Here is a 23,294-nt window from a genome sequence, read left to right as displayed (position 1 = left end):
ATGCGGCAGCGGGATGGAGCCTGGTTTATCAGCACAAGTCTCCCCGAAGACCTGGCGATGCAGACTGCATCCTCCGCAGCCTATTATCACTGCAGCCATTTGACACAAGCACATTCAGATGCTGARCACTCACTGCAGGCTTTGGATACGGACATATACCCTCTACAGAGCAAAACGGGAAAAAAAACAGAGTGACAACAACAGCCAGCTTTGCTTGTGACAGAAACATTTATATACTTCTTGCAAGAATAATATAGCTGCATAATGAATAGTGATGAACAGACAAGCAAYGTAGTCTATACTGCAATTAGGTGTAGTTATGACAGATAGTTTTATCTTGACTTTATCTTGACTAGGTGAAAATCAGATGAAAGATCCCCAAGCACAGGGAACTTGAGATTAGTAGTTAGGCAAAAGGGAAAGAAAAAAAAATCTTGTGTTGTAGAATCAGATTCCTATAGTGGAAGGTGCCAGTATCGGATAACACCAGTATGGGCGTACCCAAAAATGGCCTTTACAAATGCATCCTCAATCTAGGAACATCTTTTACACCTGAAAAGGGCCTTTGGTAAAGCTGCAATATTTATAGGGCTGAAACACATGCCTTRCTGACCAAAGCAGGACAAGATCCCTTCTTAGAAGAGGTTGCCATCTAATTTGGGAACCATTTAACAAATAAGGATAAAAGTTCAGATACCATGAGGTAGGATCAGAACAAGTTCGGCAGTTGCATACATAACTTAGATTACTCCAATAAAAAGCTATTTAAAAGTATTAACTTCTAATGATTTGAATCTTGTGGTAAGTGCATAGCTTTTTAACAAGGAAGGCTGAAAGAAGAGATGAGCTCTACAGCGGCCCGGAACGAACTGCAAAGGAGACAGAWGAGCAAAGACTGCCCAGGCAAATGTCCAAACTAGACCCGTGGGGCAGCAGAGGAGGAGAGTGAGTGTTAAAGAGAAGGTTTAAATAGAAGGAAGGTTCCTGCAAAGCTTTGCAAAGGCACTTGCACRTAGGCAGTTGGAGCTGCACCACAGGAGTCAGTAGCACGTGGARCTGGACGCACTCAAGTCTCTGGAGGCTCGTGCTGGCAAGAGACAAGATGGTGGGGATGAAGTAACAGCAGAGCCATAAGGGACAAAGATGAAGATCACAGATTAGAGTGACTATCGTCAATAAAATTCTCTTTATCCTGATTAGTAGCCCCCAGCTACATGCAACTCTTAGAGCTGCCATGAAGTTGTGACTTCCAAGTAAAATAGTACARCTCTATTCACATCATTAATGTAAAGGTATTTTACAAAATGTAGTCTTCTCTCTGGTACGTTACGACTAAAATGTACTGCAACAAGCACCTTAACAAGGCAGGGATACAACACAAGAAAAAAATAAGGGGCAGATATTTTATGACTAGTTAACTTTCAAGGAAAAAGACTGTTTATTTCTCAAGTGATTACTCATGAAAAAGCAGAGTGCCATAAAAGACTGGTAGGGAGAAATAATGCAGACAAGGGCTAAATCAGTGTTTTGACCTAGTTGGTTAGGCATATAAAAAGTGAACTGAAAACTATTTTGAATGTTTTTGTTTTAGAAATATCCTTCATTTTATGAAATAATCATTACAAGAGAAAGTTTCATGATCAAATATATTAAAATTATGTAAAGATTTTCCAGTACCAGTCTAAGCAAATAACATTAAAAACCTCTACCACAAAAATGCAAACAAGAAAAAAAAAAAAAAGACTACAAATACAGCATCCTCCACCCAGACACAACATCTGCTACTAATGAAAGCAACTGCAGCTAACAGAAGCAGAACTACCCACATTTCAAATGTGAACTCTAGATAAAGAGGAAACAGCACGAGCTAACAGAGGTAAATACATCTATGTTAGGAGTGTGAACTCTATGAATTCAGGCGTCTTTGTAGTCTAATGTAACCATTTTATTGATTAGAGCATAACTTTTTATAAACAGTAATAAAGTCATTTACAAAAGTAGCTCTATAATAAGCCATAATGTTCATCCTTGATTAGAATGCACTTCTACAGGGTACATTGTATTCAAAATATGCATAAAAAGGCATTTTCATTGTGGGGCCAAATAGCTAGATCTGGAAAAATCACTACTGTGAAAGCTGTTATTCTGTGGCAAGGGAGAAAGGCTTGCACCGGATCAGATCCGGGCAGCACCACGGAGGGCCGAGGGGTCACTTCGAGCCCTGCCCAATGCCCGCGACCGCTCAGGGCCTCTTCAGCAGCACGTAGGCAGCAGGGCGCAGCGCTGCCCGCCCAGCGAAGCGCTGACAAGGGTGATGCAAACAGGCCAAGAGGCGAGGGCTCAACACAGCCAAAAGCACGTTCCTTGCCTCTGGGGAAAATAAAGATTACCTAGGTCCATGATGAAAACACCTGTACGAAGATATATGCATAAGATATATCTACAAGTGTGTGCAYGTGTACATATGTGTATGTGTGTATTTTATCTATCATACATATGTTATTAATGTATTTTTCTTCCTCAGAACCATCTTAAAAGCAGATTAGGTTACCAGYTAGCACATACTATGGTATGGAATTGCATTTTGGAAGATAGAGAATATAAAACAGGAACTACAGCTCATACTCTTTGGACTTTTATTTTCCAGTACCTCTCAGATAAAATACATACATGCAGTCCTGCTTCYCACACTGCCTGAATAGAAGGCAACTTGAATCACAGCTCTAGAATTTAGTCCAACTGGTGGCCTTGGATTCTGAAGCATCCAAATGATGGGAATAGTAAGTTATTAAACAGAGATGCACATTTTTAATATGCATTATCTGCACAGATAATCACTTATGAGACAGACGGTAATTGTCACATCCTTTGTCTYAGGGATTTAGGGACTGGTTGCAACTTAAATCCATGTATTCCCACTGACTTCCACGGACTTTGGCTCAAGCTCATTCAAGAGCAGTTTTGTATATTTTATAAAGAGAACAGCAACACCTTCACACACTTTTAAAGCTTCATTTATATTTTCAGCAACTTCRTAGAAGCATTAATTTGCAATTACACTTTCTGATTTGCAATTATACTTTCACAGAAAATAAAATTACATGTAGGAGGACACAACTGAAAAAATCTTCTATCAGCTAAATCAAACTGCATAAGTGCAAGAAAAGCTATTTTAAAAAATAATGTAGCATCTGAGTTCTTTCCAAGTTTTCATCAATCTTTAGCTCAAAAATAGTTAAAGGTGAAGTTGACCATTTGGAAATGTCTCTTGCAGTATTCATTAAGAGAGTCTGGCAAGTTAGCCCAGATGCACTCTTATTTCTACATGCCCTTACCTTCTCATGCAACAGCACASGCACTCTGATGTACGTCCAAGTGAAAAAAATGCATAAAGAAAATTACTTAATAGATAAAGTGCAGCACACAAAGCATCTAGAAACTATGGACTTCTCATCCAAGTGAGCTCAGGTAGTTCAAATCTCCARGCTCAAGTAGATTAAGTCCATTAAGGAAATAACAAAAGTTTTATAATTTGGCAGCTCTTYGTCGGAAAAGCATGAGACTCTGGGGGGATTCTTAGGGMTTTTTAATTTATTTTTTTAATTTTTCCAAATTTCCTCTTTAATTTTTCCAAATTGGAAACAGAGGCAGAGTCAAGCACATACCTGAGCATATATCATGATCTTCTATACTTTGATGAGAAGATCTTTCACACAGAGACTTTTATTCAACCTCTGACATATCTTTCTCTAGAATTCATATCCAGTTCTTAGAAGAYGCAGCAAAAGCCCTATCCCATCACCAGTTCTGCCTCCTCCACGCTCCTGCTCACACGTCACCCTGTGGCATTTCTGCCTGAACAGACAAGCTCTGTTCACTTCTCAGCCCCTGAAATGTCATTTTGGGGGTTTCTCTAGGCATCATTGATAGAAAATCTCCCCAAAACACTGACAAAAGTCTTCCTGTGGGTAGCACTGAAACACCTCAATGCCTGCCACCCTGTGCTTAAGTTCTCAGGCGTTCCCAAAATCACCACAAAACCCTGAGCAAGRATATCAATAGACTATGGTGCAGCTTCTCCCAGCACACGCTCCGAGTGTTCGCACTACCCAGCTGCTACCAAAGGGAAACGAAGCATATTCTGAAGAGCAGCTCAACATTGTAGCATTGTAGTGTCAGCACACCATTATGAACAGTCACCATTTGGAGTGGATTTTCCCTAAGTAAATGCTGCTTTTTGGTACACTTCTCCGAACAAAGAGTTCCCTGATGGAAGCTCTAATGCACTCCTGAGCCCAAACCCAGGCTGTGCCRTTGGAGCAAAGCCCAGAGGTATTATATGGGGTATTTTAGCCCTGGTAAAAAACATGTACGTGGCTTCTTTCCATGGACCTTTTCCAATAGCACAATGCTGAAATTCTTTTTTGCAAATAAGAAGAAAGCAGCAGGTAGACACTAACTGCAGTATAAAATGTGAAATCAAGGGAGTAAAAATTTTAAAAATAATTTCACTAGCAATTCTGTCACTGAAAGACCATCATTCATTCTCAATACACCAAAAGATTAAAAAAAATTAAAATGGCCAATTGTCATTTCTGTTTAGGATTTGTGAAATTTCACGTATTAGAATATTCCAACATTGCCTGCAGACTGCTGGAAAGGGACTCTTTAGCAGACATTGAGATTTCTTTGTTAAGTATAAATTATTCATTTTCTGCATCATAGTGCTTCAGAAGTTTACATCTCGTATAAAACACTTCCAGTACTGCCACTACTTTGCCTCTTCTTGAAACAAGTGTTACACATAGTGTTTCTTTGCTATCAAGAAAATGTTTTAGGGCAGTCAGTCRGGGTTGCACACATGCACCACAATAACATGGCCTCAGAGAGTTCCAGAAAAGTGATTAACTTTTKATTGAGCTGTGGTGCTCTCCTTAGTTATACCACATATGCAAGAGGGAAAAGGAGAGAATGTGCTCATTTCTTTTTCTTTTATAAAAGCACTTAATCCCTGGTTTTGTTCACCACAYGAAGGATGAATAGCTACCAGTCTTCACAGCAGCTAGAGCCAAAACGAAAGGAGTATTATGAAAGGAACATATGTAGAATTTTTCAGAAATTCCTCAGGAGGATTCAACCAAACTCCCCAAAGCCCTGACAGCAGCTAGCAGGCTTTCCAGGATAACTCTGGTCACAGAGAAGTACTTTTTGCACATTATTTTTTCCCTTCCGAGCTCTGAAAATGACAGAATCCTTTTAATTTGTCAGACTGACAAGTTGCACTTGGATGCCAGGTACTGCAAGAATGGACAGTGCCTGTTTTGAAGCAAGATCCCAGACCCACACAGATGTGTCATGCTACTTGAAATCAATGTTATTATTTGGAAGGATTTTGGTACAATGCCAGACTGTTTTGTAACTTCTAGCATTGGAATATGTCATAGCCTCTACAGACTAGTCCAAGCTTAGTTCTCAGAACTAATTTTTTTTTTTTTTGATCCCACTGATGAAAGTGGAGACATCCAAAGCGCCTGTCCCAAGTGACCTGTTTTCCCCTTTCCAAAACGGAAAGACTTATCCCTTGCCATGTTTCAGCTCCTGCAGGTGAGTGCTGGAGCTTCGCAAGGTAACAGATGGGATTCACTAATTTCATTCCTTTTCCTCAAGGTCTTTCGAGTAACATTTGCCAATTCTGACTTCACGCCACTTTCCCTCGTTGCAGCCACTTGAGAATCTACCACTAAAAGTTCATACACCTTGTCACATGAGATATTCATGAGAGATCCATTCTTCTTACTATATTAATCATTTCTCTCTTTCCACATCATGATACAAGGTACTGCAAGTGGGAAAAAAAAAAAAAAAAAAAAAAACATTGCCAGTAACAAACATATCCCATGTAAACTATTAGGAGAAACCCCTCAGAGGAAACATTTGGTGTTTTTTTCTTGCATGCACCCTCACAGGTTCAGCTGAAGCTTAAAAAAAAACTGTTTTAATAAACACTGACAAGAACACTGACTCTTGAAGAGTCTTTTATTGCCTTCATTTTTCACTATACCTGTAGGCACTGTAGAAGAGCATCACTTCCCCCCATATACAATAAATGCAAACTTAAGATTTCTATACAAATGTTTTACACTATCTCACCGTCCACCAAAAGCACCTGCAGTGCATTTCTTTTTTATTCAACTGCCCCACCACCAATAGAAGAGGATCTCCCTTATTTGCAATTTCTATTTGGTCTCTTCTCAGAGGTTCAACACTAGCCAAGGCCAAATTGGAAAGAATGCAAACTAGGCATGCAGGATAGTAGGGGGAAGAAAGAAAGTATGTAGAGGTCAATGAAAGCAGCACAATTTAGGAGAGTGCTGAAAATATACTAATTTAACTGAGAAAGCAGGAAAAGGCTGCATCCCGTTCTCATTAATCACTGTGATGCACACTCCTGCATCATATGGTGGGGTCACAAAGAATGAGACCTGCAGCATCTTCCCTATCTGCTTAGAGACTGTCTGTTCCCTTGTGAAATATTTATGTTTAGCTGTCACAAATAGGGAATTTTTTTAGAGCATGTTTATGATCCTGTAACTAAGACCTTTTTTTCCTCTCTGCAATTGCCAAAAGTTATCCAAAAGTGAATTGATTCAAAGCTACAATAAAATGCTAGATGTGCACTTAGTGCTAACCATGAAAAGGTCTTCTCACATTTGAAGAGAGAATTAAACAAACAAACAAACAAAAAAAGCCTTTTATATATTTACAGCACCACACAGTACAGAAAAGCAAATTTTGTCCCAGAAGACTCAAATCTGCACATCAAACCAGCTRCAGGAGTTGGAACAAATGTGCAGATGGAGATGAGGTGGGCAGAAATGATGAACAGATCAAAGGGATTTAAAAGAAAAGCATTTTAACTGCCTATCCACCCCCCTTCCAAAGCCTAAGTACATGCAACTCCTTTTCAAACTCAAAAAAACGTAACTACCTGGCCAGTTCATTTTGCCTCTGAAATTCTACTTTGTTTTTTATTTTTGTGAAAACATGGGTCATGGGAAATGAAGATTAACTCTACCAGATGAGAACCCTGGTTTTACTTGATAGTTTCTCAGTTTCCCCTGGGAGAGCTGAGGGACGTTGCTTGGCTGATGGGCTGACTCCCAACGGGACACGAGCTGAAGCGCCCGGCTGCTTCCCGAGCCCTGCGGAGCCACCAGGCTCCCTTCCCGGGCCGTCCCGCTGCCTCGCTGGCTGCCCATGCCAGGGCAGCGCTGACCCTCCCTGCCACATGCCCCAGCCCAGCAGCCCCACAGGGCGCCCCAGGGGCTCCTCCCAAGCCAACAGGAATCCAAATGCCAAATCATTAGAAAAATGACAGCTTCTCAGCAATGGGGGTCTTCTCTTGAGGRAAAGAATGCCAGTTCCTACACAGCCCCTCACATCTTGCTCAGATGTTACACAATGTTCAGACGTTTTGCATTTCTTATGGGCTTCAAAAAACACTAGACAAGAAGTATTTATATAAACACAGCAGCAGTGCTCTGATCCCCAGGCACTCGCCATGGGCAGTCCCCGCTACCTGCGGCTGCCAGCGCTCTCCGAGCGGCCCGGCCCTGCCCAGGGCCTCGGGATCCCGCCAGTGACCGCACGTGGGGTGAAGAGCTGTCCTGCGCTACGGCGCGGGCCGCAGCGGCCAGGAACGGCCTTGCTCCCTCCTCCTTAACCTTCGCTGGCTCTCCATTCCATCTGAGGCAAAAAGGTGAAAAGTCTAATGTGAAAAATGTGGGGAAAAAAACCCACTTTTCCTCGTGTTTTGCTCTTTAGAGCTGATCAGTTCTACCTTCTCACCAACACTCTGCAGGGCAATTGGGCTTCATTTAACATCACTTTTGTTCTTTCCTCAACTGCTTTCAATGACCTCTTCTAAGTGCATCCCAGAACCACTGCTCCTCAGTGCAAGCCAAGACACGAAGTACAAGCTTGCAGAAAAGTGTTCAAACCCACCCACACACCCATCGAGATGGCTCTTCCATATACAGGGGGGAAAAAAATGCTAAAGCACAACATCTTCAAAAGAAGGCTTTTTGTATGCATTATTAATGGAAACAAAGAGAATCTCACTCTCCCTTTCCCCAAGGCAAAWAAAGAGGGCCAATGCATCCAATGTACAATATTTCACTGACTTAAACCCCTAGGAAAATAAAATTATTAATAAAAGCCTGGCACTTATTTATTCATTTATTTGCAGCAGTTGTTCCTTTAGTCACACCTACAGTGCTTTGATCTCATTTCTCCCCTCCATGCTATATCCTTTCTCTCTCTAGCTTCCCTCCCTCCCCTTGCAGTTAATCCAGAGAAGATTACGAAAGCAATGTAAAGATAGGGCTGTGTATCTTAATCCTTTTCTGGACAATATTGGGGAAAAGGAGCTTACAGAGGAGCTTGGCACATTTTCCATGTGCCAGAACAGAAGAGCCGATCGCTCCCAAACAGGTTTTGGGTGATTTCCCCAGGAGAGGCTGAGCACGGCRGGCAGCGTGAGCCGCAAGCACAGGCAGGATTAATGGTCCCGCAGATGGCTCCCTGCGCAGCTGCAGCGCCCCACTATCACCCCAAGAATCCTGAGCTCTTATCAGCAAGGTTGTTTTTTAATGAACACTTACAAAAAGTAGAGAGTTCCATCTACTCGTGATGTGCATCATATGTTATCTTTACTCAGAAAATAAGGGTCAGTCTAAAATTCCCCCTCAGCAACATAAGGTTGGCATAACTCCCCTCCATGGCACTCCTCAAGTCTTCACCAGACATTTACACAGGCATTTTTATGCACGTAAAGCTAGATAAACCTCTGGTCACAGCTGACATGTCTCCTATAAGCAGGCAGCAGCAAACACCCTCCGCTACCTTTTAAGGCCATGGTATCCCTGCTAATAGGCCGAGAAGAACCACATTCAGCTACCAGCAGGCTGAGGGTCAATAGTTGCTCAGCCATCTCCTGGACTCAATCCTAAAGATTCCCTCTAATGYAGATTCTGGAAAACAAAATGGAAGAACATTTTTGATAACCTCTGTTTAAAAGCTTAAAAAAAATAAAGAAAACCACACACATACAAGCCATTCTTTACCTTACACATTCACATATAGTCTTATGTAATTAGCTTTCAAAGTGGTTTGCAAACATTGCAGGTATTTCACTCTTCCCATCTTCAAACATGACAGTTCATCTCTTTAAACAAGGTGATAACCTTAGATAACCTCATCCTGATGTATTTGAATTCTAATAAGATGCTCACAGCCGTAATGCTGACAATACAGTTTGCATAGCTGTGTAGATAAAGTATCACATTGCTCAGCTGATCTATTAAAGAATATTGAGCATAATCTAATTATATGGCCCCAAATTAACTTCAGTGAAACTCGTATAGATTCCTAGTTGGTTCCTTTTCTTCTTCTCTCTTCATTTTCATTCTTTAAAAGCAGTGAATATCTTTAAGGTTAGAGTCAATAATAATTTATTAGGACACATTTTAATTTGAATATTGGTGCCTGAAAGACCAGTACAGTACTTCTACAAATGTATCAAATCTTTTGCTAACTACTGTACMATTTTTATATTAATAGTAAAATTAAAAGTACTATTCATGAGCAAGAGTCAGGAAAAATTAATAGACGGTAATCATCAAAACATTAACTCAGCAAATTTTATTGAACGTGCACATACCTCAAGATGAAAAGCACCACTGAACATCAATGTTCTTCAGTAGGTCTCTTATAAATCTTTCCACATATATAGATGTGTGTGTGTGTGTGTACACACACACACACACACACACACACACACACATTTATACTTATATGGAAGGTTTTATAAATACCTGTACACACACACACACACACACACACACACACACACACACACACAGAGGTAATTTGAGAAAGAGAAACGTTATCCCGCTGTTTCCTTTGTGGCCTGGAATACAGGTATGACAAATAGGCATTTTGCATAAGAACAGTCTCCAGGATGATGAGCAAAACCCTCAGGATGAACCTGGGGGTTCCCTCATGGGAACAAACACACAAGATGAAAATGAACCTGCAGGGAAGCACCTGGGCCTTCACTCCCACCCTTGCTCCATCATCACAGACATCACTGAAGGCTATTCACCCAACTAACATTAACTAACCCATTTTTAACACAGCTTTCTCTTTCCCTCACCATCCAATCTATTGCAAAAATGAAGCTCTGCTCCTCTAACAACCAACTCCGTTAAAATGTCCAGACCGAGTTTATTCAAGGTCAATTTATACTCTTTTATTTTGTGCCAAGACTGTCCTTAAATTTAACTAGCTGTTCTTGTTCCCTAGTGTTCACCTCCCTGATGTTTTCATGGGCAGCAATTATATTCCTCCAAGTTTTCATTATCCTAGGTTAAACAAGCCAACTTTCTAAACATCTCATAAACCATTCTCTCCTTTGCTGTAAAGAGCCCACAGCCTTTGTTTTTACCCATTCCAGGTTAAACTCCCAGTTCTTGAGCAACGGAGGCAAGAATTACACAGCATTACAGATGAATTCCCATCAGCATCTCACACCACAGTATTAGTGATTCTCTATYTCTATTGCAAACACCTTGCCTGATGTTTCCTAGTTTCATTTGCCCTTTTCACAGCCACATCCTCAGGCTCACAGAACAGGTGATTTACATGTCTCACGATGGCTTTGCAAAAGCTAAAACAATAAAATAACCCTTTCAAATTCAAGTATTTCTTCTATAACACATGTAGAAGCATGGATATATGGGAATATAAAGTAAAACCGTTCAAGACTTTTTTTGTTATTTTTGTCATTATTAAACAGAGAGATGCAATTCTCTCTCTACGTGAAGCACAGTATTTTTCCACTACAATCATTTTTTTTCCCAAACTGTGAAACTAGGAGAAATCGTTTACACTCTGATCTGAAGGAAAAGGAAAATAAAGTCATAATATTTAGTACAATAACAAGCTGAAATGTTATTGGAAGCATAAATCAAGATGTGCTACAATTTCAAAAATAAAAGTTTCAATAAACGAATTGTTTGGAGAAAATCAAAACAAGTCCACCTCTCATTTTAATTAAATCAGATGTAGGACATACGATTTAAGTCAATTTTTATTACATTAGAGCAACTACACTGATTAGCAAGTTCAGAACRAAATGTTACCAAAAAGCAATAACAACTTTGGGCTTAAATCAATGGTACAATTTCACATATTGAAGTAAAACAACCCTCTTGGCTCTGCAATGGATTAAACTCAATCCTCAATCAGAGGATTTTGCTCAATCAGAGCAAATGACATCTTAATTATTGTTTTGATCATTACCTTCACTAGAAAACTGAGTAAGGCAAATGGGACCCTGGGGACAGGCCCACTTGTGGGAATTCCCCCACATGATCTGTGCATTCATTTCATAATTGCTATTAATAAAAACAGCAACTTCACTAAAGTATCACCCCTTTTTTGATCTTCTAAATATATTGCATTTCAGTTCTAAGTATATTCCCTTCTTCTAACATCATCCTGGTATCTAGAGGACAATGACCAATTTTCACAGATTCACAGAATACAGATTCACAGAATATTTAAGGTTGGAAGGGACCTCTACAGATCATCTAGTCCAACCTTCCTGCTCAAGCAGGCACACCTAGAGCATGTGGCACATTTTCCTCATTTTCTGCAGAATTTTGACTACTTCAAGTCCGTAAAAATCGATCCTCATTGCAGGGCCYTGCAGTATTGCCATTCCTACTTTCCATTACACTTACTGTTCTCTGGGCACTTTCAATTTCTGATTTATGTCCCTGAAGGCAAGGCAATGAGGAACGCTACTAAACAATAAACTAAACTGATAGGTTCCCCATTCTTTTTTCTTATTTTCTCTAAATCTTTTTACCCATAGGGGAAAAAAAAGATACTTTTCACCTTTGAGCATGCAATCTGAGGTAATAAGATTAAGTTTTTTTCCTCTATTTTGGATAATGTTCAACTTACCAAAACAGACYTCTTACACAACTCTGCCACTGTTTTTATTTGCACATTTAAAATTCACGCTTCTAATCTATAAACTCAAGCAACCAGGAACCAACATTAAACCTTATGCTTTCACTTCCAGCTCACCAGCAAAGTGCAGACAGCTCTGGGCACTACGCAGAAAAAAATGAATAGGAAATGTACCCTAGAAGAGTACAAGCAGTGATTAAAAACCAATATCTGCCCCAACAATATGTTAAGAGAAGATGGTAAAAGACCACCAAGTCAGGGATGTAAGTGGTTCTTTATCCTGACAGTCCTTCAGTGGGAGCATTTATTTTCCTCCGAGCAACTCAAACTTTTCACTTACCCTTGCTGAGGGAAAAGCTTTCTCAGCACCAACTTGCACGCTGTCAGGGTGAAAGAGAAATTGCACTGGGGGGTGAAAGGGTAGAAAGGAAAGAGTAGACTACAGCAGGTTAACTTACAGRCTTATAGAGCACTTACAACCTGAATGACATCAAAATTACTAACAGAAAGGTGCAAAATAATGTTCTCTACTGTAATAATCCATGTAATTTAAGCTATAAACCTCAGCACCAGTCAGAACTCTGCCATTTGAATTGCAATTACTATCACACATTTAATTTCTCGCAGCTGTAACTCTCCCACTCGTATTCAGCTAACACAGAAGCAAGTACTCCCAGGGCGATGTGTTCATTAACATAGCAGGACCAATTCGTGTAAAGAAGACACATGCAGAAAGACATACCACTGGGATCTCAATGCTCTGAAAGACCAACTGGGATTCAAGATGCATCTTCGGGGATCACTCATCAGCTGTTACTCAACCACCCTGTTTGACCAACCTAAAATGCATGTCAAAGAACTTGTTTCTCAGCAGAGGAACATTTCTCGCATGGACAGAAGTGTGGAAACTGAGCAATTACTTGTCTGAGGAAAAAGAATGCCAAGGCAGTTTTTAATTAATTAGCATATTTGCATGAACAGATAATAAATTAAAATCAGTCACCTCTATGCATACTTAGTTTCTTTGGGGCTTAAGTGACTAAGATGCTGCATCTTCACTTCAATAGGAAGTGTGGACACKGAGCTTCTTTGAAAGCAGTATGAAGGACTGAAAATAGAGTAACCTGTGCAAATGGAAGCACGTCTCTTCCAGCCATGTCTTCCACTTAGCTCAATCAAACTTAAAGAAAATGAAATAAGATCTGAATTTATGCAATAATAACTAAATCAAAGGCTGAGACTGTATGGAATATGCTAAGGAAGATTTTTCAGCATGCTCACCTCTAAAGCCACAGCAATCTCAAAAYTGACAATCAAAAAGAAAATGATGATGCTGGGCTGCTGGGTGGGCTGCTTCAACCACACTTAACTTGACAAATATAAGGGTCCTTTGGACACATTCTTCTTTTACCTGCTCCCCAATTTCATCAACAAAGCTTATTTGGTATAGTTACGTCAACGTTTCTTTTGGATCAACTGCTCCTGCAGCATCCAAAAAAACGTATATTCTATAGCAGAAAACAGCACAGAAGTACAAGCATTTTTTCTTTTTTTAATATGCACCAAAAAAATAAAAAAGCAATCCCAGTGTTWCATGTAGAGATGCAAAATATTTTAAAAATATATTTAAAAATCATCATAGGATTAAATAGAATAGTAACAGCCTTCTAACAGACTCCTGTGAGTGTTTAGCTTCATCTTCTATTTCCTATACACTTATTTTTATAGTCAATCACACTCCCTCTCCTTTAGGCTTAAAAAAAAATATGAATTCTTACCATCTTCTCTAGCTTCTCCATAGGTAGCCCTGCTTGCCGCCATACTCCATATCTCCACATTATATTACTCTATACATCCAGTGGAAAAAATGGTCCTTGCAGGAGGGCGAGATTGTGGGAAGAAGGGAAGAGAACATTAAACCAAGCAGCTGCTCTCTTTTCCCTTCTCCAAGGAAAGGCAGCCTCCTTCTCTTGGAGGCCTTCTCCAAGGATTTAGATCCATCTCACTATGGATCATCTCACAGTGCCATAAAGCCCGCTGCAAAATCACTGCCAAATGCACAAAAACTTCTTTCTTTCACAGTAACGGTGCGTATATATGATTGTAGGGCTTCAATTCAAGCTGCATTTTATTACTGAATGCAAATATGACCACGGGGATGTTTAGTTGCCCCTTTATATTTTCAAAGGGAACTAATCCAAGGCTATCCCTTATTAGAGTGGCGATTTCATAATCCTTAAATCACCTGATARCTTTGCAGCTTCATCTGACATACTTCCTCTCAAGTGGCAAGATATTACACTGAGCAAAGTTCTCCTGATGTCCCACATTAAAGTTAATAAACCTCCCTCTGGAAGATATGGCAATTCAGATTTTAATTTAGGGTCAGGAAATTTGTCAACACATTCAGGAAGAACTTGGAAACAGCTCTGTCACTGTGGTCTGGAGAAAAAAATAAAAATCCTCAAAGATGAGTGCTCAGTGACCAAGGACTATGCTTTTTACTATAATTTATTTTGTATATACTTCACTGTGGTTAATGTTGACATACCACAAAATGCTAAATTGCCAAATGCCAAAATTTGGCAAAAATTGTTTCCACTTCGTCTGTGCACAGAACAAATCCACACGTAAATCTGTCATGCAAGTTATCGTCCTGCTAAGAAGTTTTATAATGCATACACAGGATGCCTTGTATGCATAATGGTCTCCTGTTCTCCAGAACTCCAAAGTTGGGATGCTGAATTCCCCTACTGCTCATTTTTTACAGCAAAGAAAGTAGAAACATAAACGAAGTGTTCTGACGAGACTGTTACCACTGTCTTTCCCAAGCATTTTTGCAATATAAAAAGAAGCCCTTCTGTCTAGATTTCTGGTAATAATCCACTGAGCCTTCAGAGGTTTAGTTAAAAAGGTGACTTTTCTGAATTTTATATTCTTGTTAACTAAAGCAGCTGATATATTATTGTTTGGGCATTTTTAAGCAACTTTTTRATTTGTAATTTCAAGAGACATCTCTTCTCTCTTGTCTTTGACTTTGCATTGTTTAATAGTGCATTTCAGCTTTTCAAATAATAACACAAATTTCAGAGGAAAAAAAGAAAGTAGACATGTCCTTTCCTATTTAGCTGATAATGATTTTGCCTGCATCAAAACTGTGGTTAAGGTTAAATAAAGCCCATCTATGTGAAAAGCTTCCTAACTCATATGGCACATTTATCTGTGCATTCTCTCTCAGATTTCAGTACAGCTCCAGAATAATGCAAATACTGCAGAAGGCAGGAGGGAGTTTGGGACCAGAATAGAGGGGGACTGGAAGTCCTCTCAGGGAAGATGATATCAAACAAACCTGTCTTACATCTTCCCAGCCAAGGCTCACAAGAAGCCTCGCTGCATCCCTGCTAGGAGGAGCAAGACAGACAACACTGACACCACTTGCTGATGTAGCTGCAAGGAAGAGACAGCAGAGGTTGATTATTTTTCTCAAGTTAAGCCTTCTTCAGGCCATGGAGCAGCTTTCCCTGCTTGAAAGGACAGTGCCTATGTTTCAGTAGCACCGAAAAGTAAAACACATGTCCAGAGGGAAGTTTCAARCATAGAGAACAGAGAAAAGGAGAGATGTAAGATAAGGATTCTTCCATTATGTTCCGGAACTCAGAAGAATTAAGCTCACGCTCTGCAGAAGAAATTTAATAAAGAATTTAATAACTAAATGTCTGAACCGAACATGCACTGTGTAGAATGTGGAACTGTTTAAATTAAAAAATTCTTTTACTRTTAAGTACAAACATGTCTATCAAGATTCTCCTTGCAGAAATAACATAYACGCAACTCAGAGCATTTTGCTGGTTGACCAGAGGCAACACTTTGCCTCTTGCACAYACCTGGGCTTCTGAGACCTAGCGTATACTGAAATTCAGCGTGAAATGTTGCCAGTGTTGCTCCCGAGCTAATGTCCCTGTCTCGTATAGATCTTAAGTCACCACGGAGCAGGTAGAGACAGCCAGTTCCACGCTTAAGTAGCAGGCAAAGGAGGTTCTGGTGGGGGATTTCATCTTCATTAGAAGTCTTTGACTGCAGTCTGCTGCACACAAATTCAATTTGAGAATAATAAAGAAGAGCAAAGCCTTCTTTATTGAAATGAAATTGCCTCAATTAAGTCTAGGTAAAGTCCAGCTAACAGGTGGCAATTGGTATAACTTCCACCAGCAAGGCTTTAATACAGTACCAAGACCTTACACGACAGCAACAAGAAGGGAAAAAAAAAAAATCACACAGATATTCAGGGAACTGAGTAACTGCAGAATAAGCCATACACAGAACAGCGCCGGATAAACCTCAGGTGCGAGGGTCGGATTCCCTGAAACGCACAGGACGCAGAACAGCTGAAATGTCCATGCACCCATCAGGGAGAGAAGGATGAGAGAGACGGTCAGCAAACRGCGACTGCCAGAGCCCCTTCTGCTGCTCTGCAGTCCCAGCCGCATCACAGCGGCTGCATCACAGGGCACTKCAGCTGCCCCGTGGCTGGGCTTGCCCCAGAGCTGCACCAAGGCCACCTGCTCTCCTCGGTGCCACCACTAACCATTATTTTTCTTGTACTGGTTTTGCACAGACCCCACTTTCTATTTTTCCCCACCTGTCTTGCCAGTAAGCATTAGCCAGCCAGAGTAGCCTGCTGACACAAACCTCAGATAAATCTTTACCTAGAAAAATATACATCCAGCAATGTTAAGTGAAATAGAGATCCATCAAGGGGACTATGAAACAGTGGAAAAGCTGCTCCATTCCAGCTAAGAATAGGCTATCTCCTATGGGTTTGTATTGGCATAAGCCAAGGTAGATAACACATAATTTCTAGCCTAATAAGGTAGTCCTGTGCCTCAGGCCACATGACCTYCGATCACTCATAGTTCGAAAGTATGTGACTAGATGTTTGAGGTGTCAGATGTTACCAGAGAAGAAGCTATTGCAAGCAAGAAGCTTGTATTGGCCCATCAAAGACATAGGCAGCATGAGATATGAAGCAATCTGATCTATTCATGCAATATGTTTGAGAGAGACATTTTCTTCTGCTCTTCCTGCAACTCATGTTTCTGCTCCTCAAACAGCTACCAATCAAGTAATCTGCCATTATCCTGACTACAGTGGATATAATTCAAAAGAAAACATGCCATGTCTTTGGATCTGATGTATCACACTTATACCCTGAATACATATATTGGTCCAATATATTATTCATCAGGATCTAACATTTTCCCTTCGCATAATCCAAGAAAAACTCACAAAATCATGAATTTTGAGACGCCAACACCAGCTAATAAAAGCAACTGAGAAAATGAAAGAATTATTATTGATCTACCCCTACACCTCTTTCTAGACTCTTACATAAGGACTAGAAGAACTATAATAAAGGTCTGAAACATCAACTCCAGAAACCTAAACACTGCTATTTTATGATACTTGTATCACTCAGAGCTATTTTTTAACTCAGAATAAGCTTTCTTCAGCAATATTCAGTTCTACTTTGGGGCTCACTGAAATGGTACAAATGGTCTTCTACAACAAACCAACCAACCAACCCCTCCAGCACATTCTGAAACATCCCTTATACAAAATCCTACTGGTAACCTCGCCTGGTGCTTCCCACAGCTCGGCATTAGTCAGTCTGGATCCTAACACCCCTCTATCTCCAGCAGAGCTCTGTTCACGGCTTGGATGACATTCCTCTAGGAGACAGAGATAAGCCGGAGCACGTCTGTCACTTGTGAGCCTGGAAATTCTCTAGAACCACCTTCTATTTTTAAACACTTCTTTAGCGCAAAGGACTGACGTGCTGCAATTTTGTGCTCGGTGGAAAATAGTGACACCCGACATATTCCTTTGTGATGGGTGGGCACAGAATGGAGCGTGCATGTTGCGAGGTTATTTGTAGTGCTTGGCTGGAGGAATGATTGAACAACTCAAATACAATGCATGCCTACGTGAAAACCAATGGGAACTTACCAAACTTGAAGAGACCTGAAAACCACCAGCAGCCTTTTCTGCTCCATATGCATTTAGACAACAGAGAGGTTTGTATCATTTTATTTCCTGTAACATGAGCATTCAGGTTGTAGATCCTTCATTTTTGAAGAAGGATCAGCACATTGCAGCTTGGATTTACCGAACTCATGGAAAAGCAAGCCACATAACGAATTACAAGACCCCCGTTACATGATCCCCATTAGAAGTATACGACATGGCACTAATCTCCTTAAAAAGTCACATAACACAGACYAGATGACCACACAGAAATAAAAGTGATCACACAGAAATAAAAGCGATAGTGGCTGCTACCGCTGCCATCCAACAGCATCTAGGAGCCTCACCAAGTGCCCAGATGAAAACCAGCTGCCAGAGGGTACTCAGCCCCAGTCRCCGCATCGAATATTGTGCCCAACAGATCTCGGGCGCTTCCCTCCTCAGCCAGCTGCCGTCTCCTCACGCTTACTCAGATTCCACCCAGCTCCCTCTCATCTCTTTGCCACCTCATCCGACACACGGCGATTTTACCGACCTGAGTCAGCTTCTCCAAAATAAGAGGGTCAGGAGCATTACGCTCTATCTGCTGCCTCAATCTCTCATGAGCCCAAGCAACAAATACTCCATGAAGAGATGGTGAAGGCTCATCAAGATTGAAGGAAGCCTCCCAYTAGTCTCCCCCACGCTCATTAAAAYCAGAAGGCAGCAGGGAGCCAATGAATTTGGGTGTCATCCTGGGGGTTGCAGGGTAGAACCACGGAGTCGGAGCTGTGTTTCAAGGCAAACATCTGTAGAGGTAGTCTTGGCCTCTATCAAAAGGTCTAACTTTGCAGGCCCTTGAAATAACATATTAAAACAACAGGGATAAAACATCAAAATTAAACAGTGTGATGCTGATATTTTCCAAATAGGGGAAAAAAAAAAAAAAAGAAAGAAAAAAGAAAGAAAAAGTTACCTGTGTTATTTTTTTCCTCAAGTAAATATTAATCAGAAAGCACCAGTCTCAGATCCCAGCCCTGGCTGACTCACTGAATATTTTAATCACCACTAGGCTTATACACATATAACTCTGCATTCGGTTTCAAGCTTGTCTGACCATAACCTGCTCAGTGTCATTCCTGGAAGTGATAAGATTATCTTACCACCCCAAAGCAGCGTGGCATGAAGACATTTAGTGTTGTCTTGTCCCTGACTGTTATTATCTTTATTGAAATCAGATGTGAAGAAGGGAATGAATTCTGTAAAAAAATACATAAATAATTTTATGAYGGGTTTTGAAAACGCAGAATATTATAGATTGAAAAGAGATAACGATCAGATAGTGACATTATTTCAGACCTAAGGCTGGATGAAGTAATGCCTGGCTGCAAATATAACTGCCTCCTTTTCTGGCATTTATGTGATTTCAGGAGCTAAAAGAAATTAACTGTTTCATCTCCATAATGCCTTTTGGACAGATGACAATGACAGAAACAGAAGTCTGAAGATCCAGATCTCTACTAGCTTTATTATATTGGGAAAGCAAAGAAAGAACTCTAATTAGCCTGTCATCATTTTGTTTTCTAAAAGATAGGAGAAATCTAATTTATAGTCACATTGGAATCACTTCAAATTTTTCTTTCTCATTTTTGACCCTTATTGTATGTTGGTCATTGAGGGTGTAAATCCATGAAGATTCACCTCTTGTGAATCAGCACAACACTTYCCCTCAGAAAAGAATTATCCTTTAATCTTTGCAAAGATGCTCTTCTGCAGAAGAGAATTGAGACATGTCCTGGCTTCAAGTATGTACCTTAAACCCACTCAGTCTTGAGAAAGGCTRTAAATGTTTTTCTGCATCAGGAACTGAGGTTGTTGAAAGCAACAATAAGTTTAAAAAATAGATTTGAATGTCAGGGCACAACATTTTCCTTTATATCCTTCAAGAAATCCATTAGCTTACTCAGGTTCACCAGAGCATCAAGATCAGGTTAGGTTAACCTCAGTCTCTCAATTCTGAAAATGTTGGCCAGCAAAGTTGAAGTATGAACTTCACCAACAGCAGCAGTGAACAGGTCAGAGTGCCTTGGATTCCAAAATGACATTTGCACAATAAATGAATTAACAGATCTTTATATTTCAGCATTCCTTCACACAGGAAGACCACTTCATTAATTATGTCTGCTACTTTCATCAATGACCGAAGTAGCAACAATCAACTGCTATTAAAAAAAAATATATATGTTTTGGGACTAGGTATCTAAATAAATGTTAGCTATGTTTATCTTTCACAATTTTCTTTTAAACTGATGAGCTGCAAGGTCCTTTTTTTTTTTTAATTAAAATAAACTTTTATATCATCACCCTTTATACTGGAAGAACACCTGAATTGTATTATATCAGCAGAAAGTCACGTAATTTTCTCTACTCTCAAAGAAGCAGAAAAAGAAGTGCTAAATCTGTTACCAGGTAAAAAGCACATAAATGTTATGCTTGTCTCAGAAAAGTCATCTGAAACACTTTACACCTGTGCCCAAACGTCCAGCAGTAGCAGCTGCTGGCTGTGCTCTCACCTCTCTCYGGAGCCTTTCGGGTTCCCTTCCAGCCCACACAGCTATAACGAAATGGGTGAAACAAAGCCTCCCAATGTGTTCCTGAGCTTAACTTTGTGTTTAGTAATCAATGTATCACCGGAAGAGGGGACAGAGGGGGCAGAGAGAAAACCCACCACACTTCCCCTTCTTTTCATTCTACTTTGGAAGATGAAAATACATATGCTTGATTGCTGATACAAAACCTTTCCTTTCAATGGTTTATGTTTTGCTGGACAAAAAACACACAAGGTAAATGACAAGTTTTAATATCTTTCCGCCTCTTCAGAAAAATGGGAATATACAGAGCAGGGAAAAGCAGTTCAAAGCACGTTTCTATACGAATTCTTTTTTTCTTTTTAATCTACCAAATACCACTGCCATTATTATTTTGCATATGTGTTCACACACTTATGTTTTAAGAGACTACCTTCAACTTAATACAACTTAAAATACTTAAGCGAGTATGGCAACTAGTATAAAAGTATTTTTCTACAAACTTACAGGCAATTTACAGGAATACCAGCAAGCTTTTATTCTTATATAAACTTGCTATGTTTTATGCGTCCTCTGTTAGTCTCAAGCAAAGATGAGCTACRGAATTGCTCAGCTTCTATAATCCCTTTTCAAAATAAGGACATAAATCTTGGCCTCTCCACAGCATCTTATACACATTTTCTTCATGCCCTGGGAAGAAGTGGATGTTCCAAAGGATAAAAGCTATTCCTCACATGARCTATAAATACCTAAATAAAATGCATAAAAATAAAAAATGCATAAAAAGAATTACATATGAATGCAATTTATAATGTTCTCAAAATAGTATGGCATGGCACAAGGCAATGCTAATTTTACCAAGCAATAATCCCTCTACCTCTTGAAAACTTCGTATTAAAAAAATAAGAACCAGGCAAAACAAGCTGCCTTTTTACCTCCCCACTATATCACTAGAGTGGTATTTTTCCCTTTTCYTAAGTAAATTGCATGCACTATTACATGATAGTCTAATCATCCTTTGCCTGGATAACTAATCAGTTTTACTGCATGGGAGATAAGGACTTAGTACATACCTGAAACAGCACTTTTTATATTCATAAAAAAGTGGGGCTGCTTTGACAAGATGGATTTTCTTCACCCTTTCATCCTCCTTCTATGTTTATTCTTCTTGCTCCTCTCCATTCCTTTTTGTTTTTCTTTTCACCTTTGTTCCCCCATTGCCTTCCTTTATTTTTCTTTCCAGAAGCTGTTTTAGCTCTTCCCTCCTCTATTCTATTCCACTTTCCTGCCCCAGCATCCATCTACTTTCCCAGGTTATTATTTCATCCCTTCCATTTGTTCCACTCCTGCTCCTAAAAGCCCTGTGCAAAATCCTTGGTGCATGAAGGGAAGTGTTGAGACTTCTTTGCTCATGGTCAAGGTCTTTACCTTTGTGGTCATTATAAATCATCAAAACACATAACATTATCAAAGCTATTAAATACACACATGAAAAAAAATCAAACCCCTTCCAACAGTAGTACTTCTGCAGTACTACTGCAGGGGGGGTCGGCATGCCTCGTCCGCTAGCTGGACTGACCTGGGGTTATTCGTGCCCCAGGGCCAYAGAGCACTGACACCAATGTGGAGGATGCGGCAAATGGCATTTATTGCGTAGTTCAGTTTGCCTAAATACTCCATTCRAAATGCGCGAACTCACCTACTGCCCAATCGGGACACTAATTTCAAATTTTCGCCTTGTATGGCATGGGGTTATCAGTAAACTGTCTAAATTAATTAYGCACCTAACTCTCGTGACATCGCGAGATCTTCCGAACGCCATGCCCTGCGCTCTATGCCCTATGCTACACTATATCATCTACTTTTGCTAATCTCTCTACCTTATTAAGTCCTAAAAACACAAAAACTCCTACACTACACTATTAAAAAGAGATTTTTTTTTCCTATTCAGTTGGCTGTTACATGTAATTTTTAAAAGGTCAAAATTAGAGATTACAGTGGCCTTTAAGTTCTTAGTGTTCTTTCTATTGTTCCCATAATCTAGGGCATATATCCCTATATTTTCTTCACTGTAGATAACAACTATACTTCTATTACCTCCATCACTCAGTGTTATACTTTAGACCTTTATCCCTTAATGCTCAGTGATAATTTAAAACGGGATTTCGTGACAGGCAAAGTTTGAGTCATACTTTTATACACCGCCCCACTCTCTCCGAGTCAAACTCTTGGTCGATTAAAACACCTAGAGAAAGGTCAGGATTTGGTCCTGAGTTCGGAAAAAAAGGAAACAACAAATGTTCTGCAGGACATGTTCTGCAGTTGCATCTTGAGAGCCCCCAAGTGCAACCCCAGCTCTCGGTGCATTTGGTGGGCTGCATCCAGCACTGCCTCTTCCCATGCAACACGCTGAGCAGCGAGTTGCTTTTCAACAGATAAAGGTGAGTTAAGCTGAGAACTTGGAAAGCAAGAATAACTAATTTAATGAGACTCTAATGATTGCTCTCTCACAAGCCTCTGAGTTGACAGAAAAATAGGGCATTTCTTCTAAGCCAAAGCCAAATCCTGCACTGCAGTTATGTCACCACAAGCCTGGAATTACCTTTGGCAATTACACTTCTACTGGGGCTCTGACAAGGAAATAATGAAGAAATCTGCTCA

General features: G+C 40.1%; 1 protein-coding gene across 1 annotated transcript in view; it reads right to left on the bottom strand.

Moving 5' to 3' along the window:
• Positions 1–18,799, bottom strand: part of RYR2 (ryanodine receptor 2) — a 312,795-nt gene extending 293,996 nt beyond the window's left edge. The window contains 6 exon segments of the mRNA XM_026037372.1: positions 2,172–2,368; positions 7,580–7,746; positions 12,383–12,447; positions 15,392–15,489; positions 15,927–16,126; positions 18,573–18,799. Of these exon segments, the coding sequence (XP_025893157.1) occupies positions 2,172–2,368; positions 7,580–7,746; positions 12,383–12,447; positions 15,392–15,489; positions 15,927–16,126; positions 18,573–18,799 (954 nt within the window).
• Between the last annotated feature and the right edge of the window lie 4,495 nt (positions 18,800–23,294).

Source organism: Nothoprocta perdicaria, unplaced genomic scaffold, assembly GCF_003342845.1.
Source record: "Nothoprocta perdicaria isolate Ctin4 unplaced genomic scaffold, notPer1 scaffold_197, whole genome shotgun sequence".
In the NCBI taxonomy this organism is placed as follows: domain Eukaryota; kingdom Metazoa; phylum Chordata; class Aves; order Tinamiformes; family Tinamidae; genus Nothoprocta; species Nothoprocta perdicaria.
Note: the sequence above shows the minus strand (reverse complement) of the source record. Positions and strands in the feature narration are given on the sequence as shown.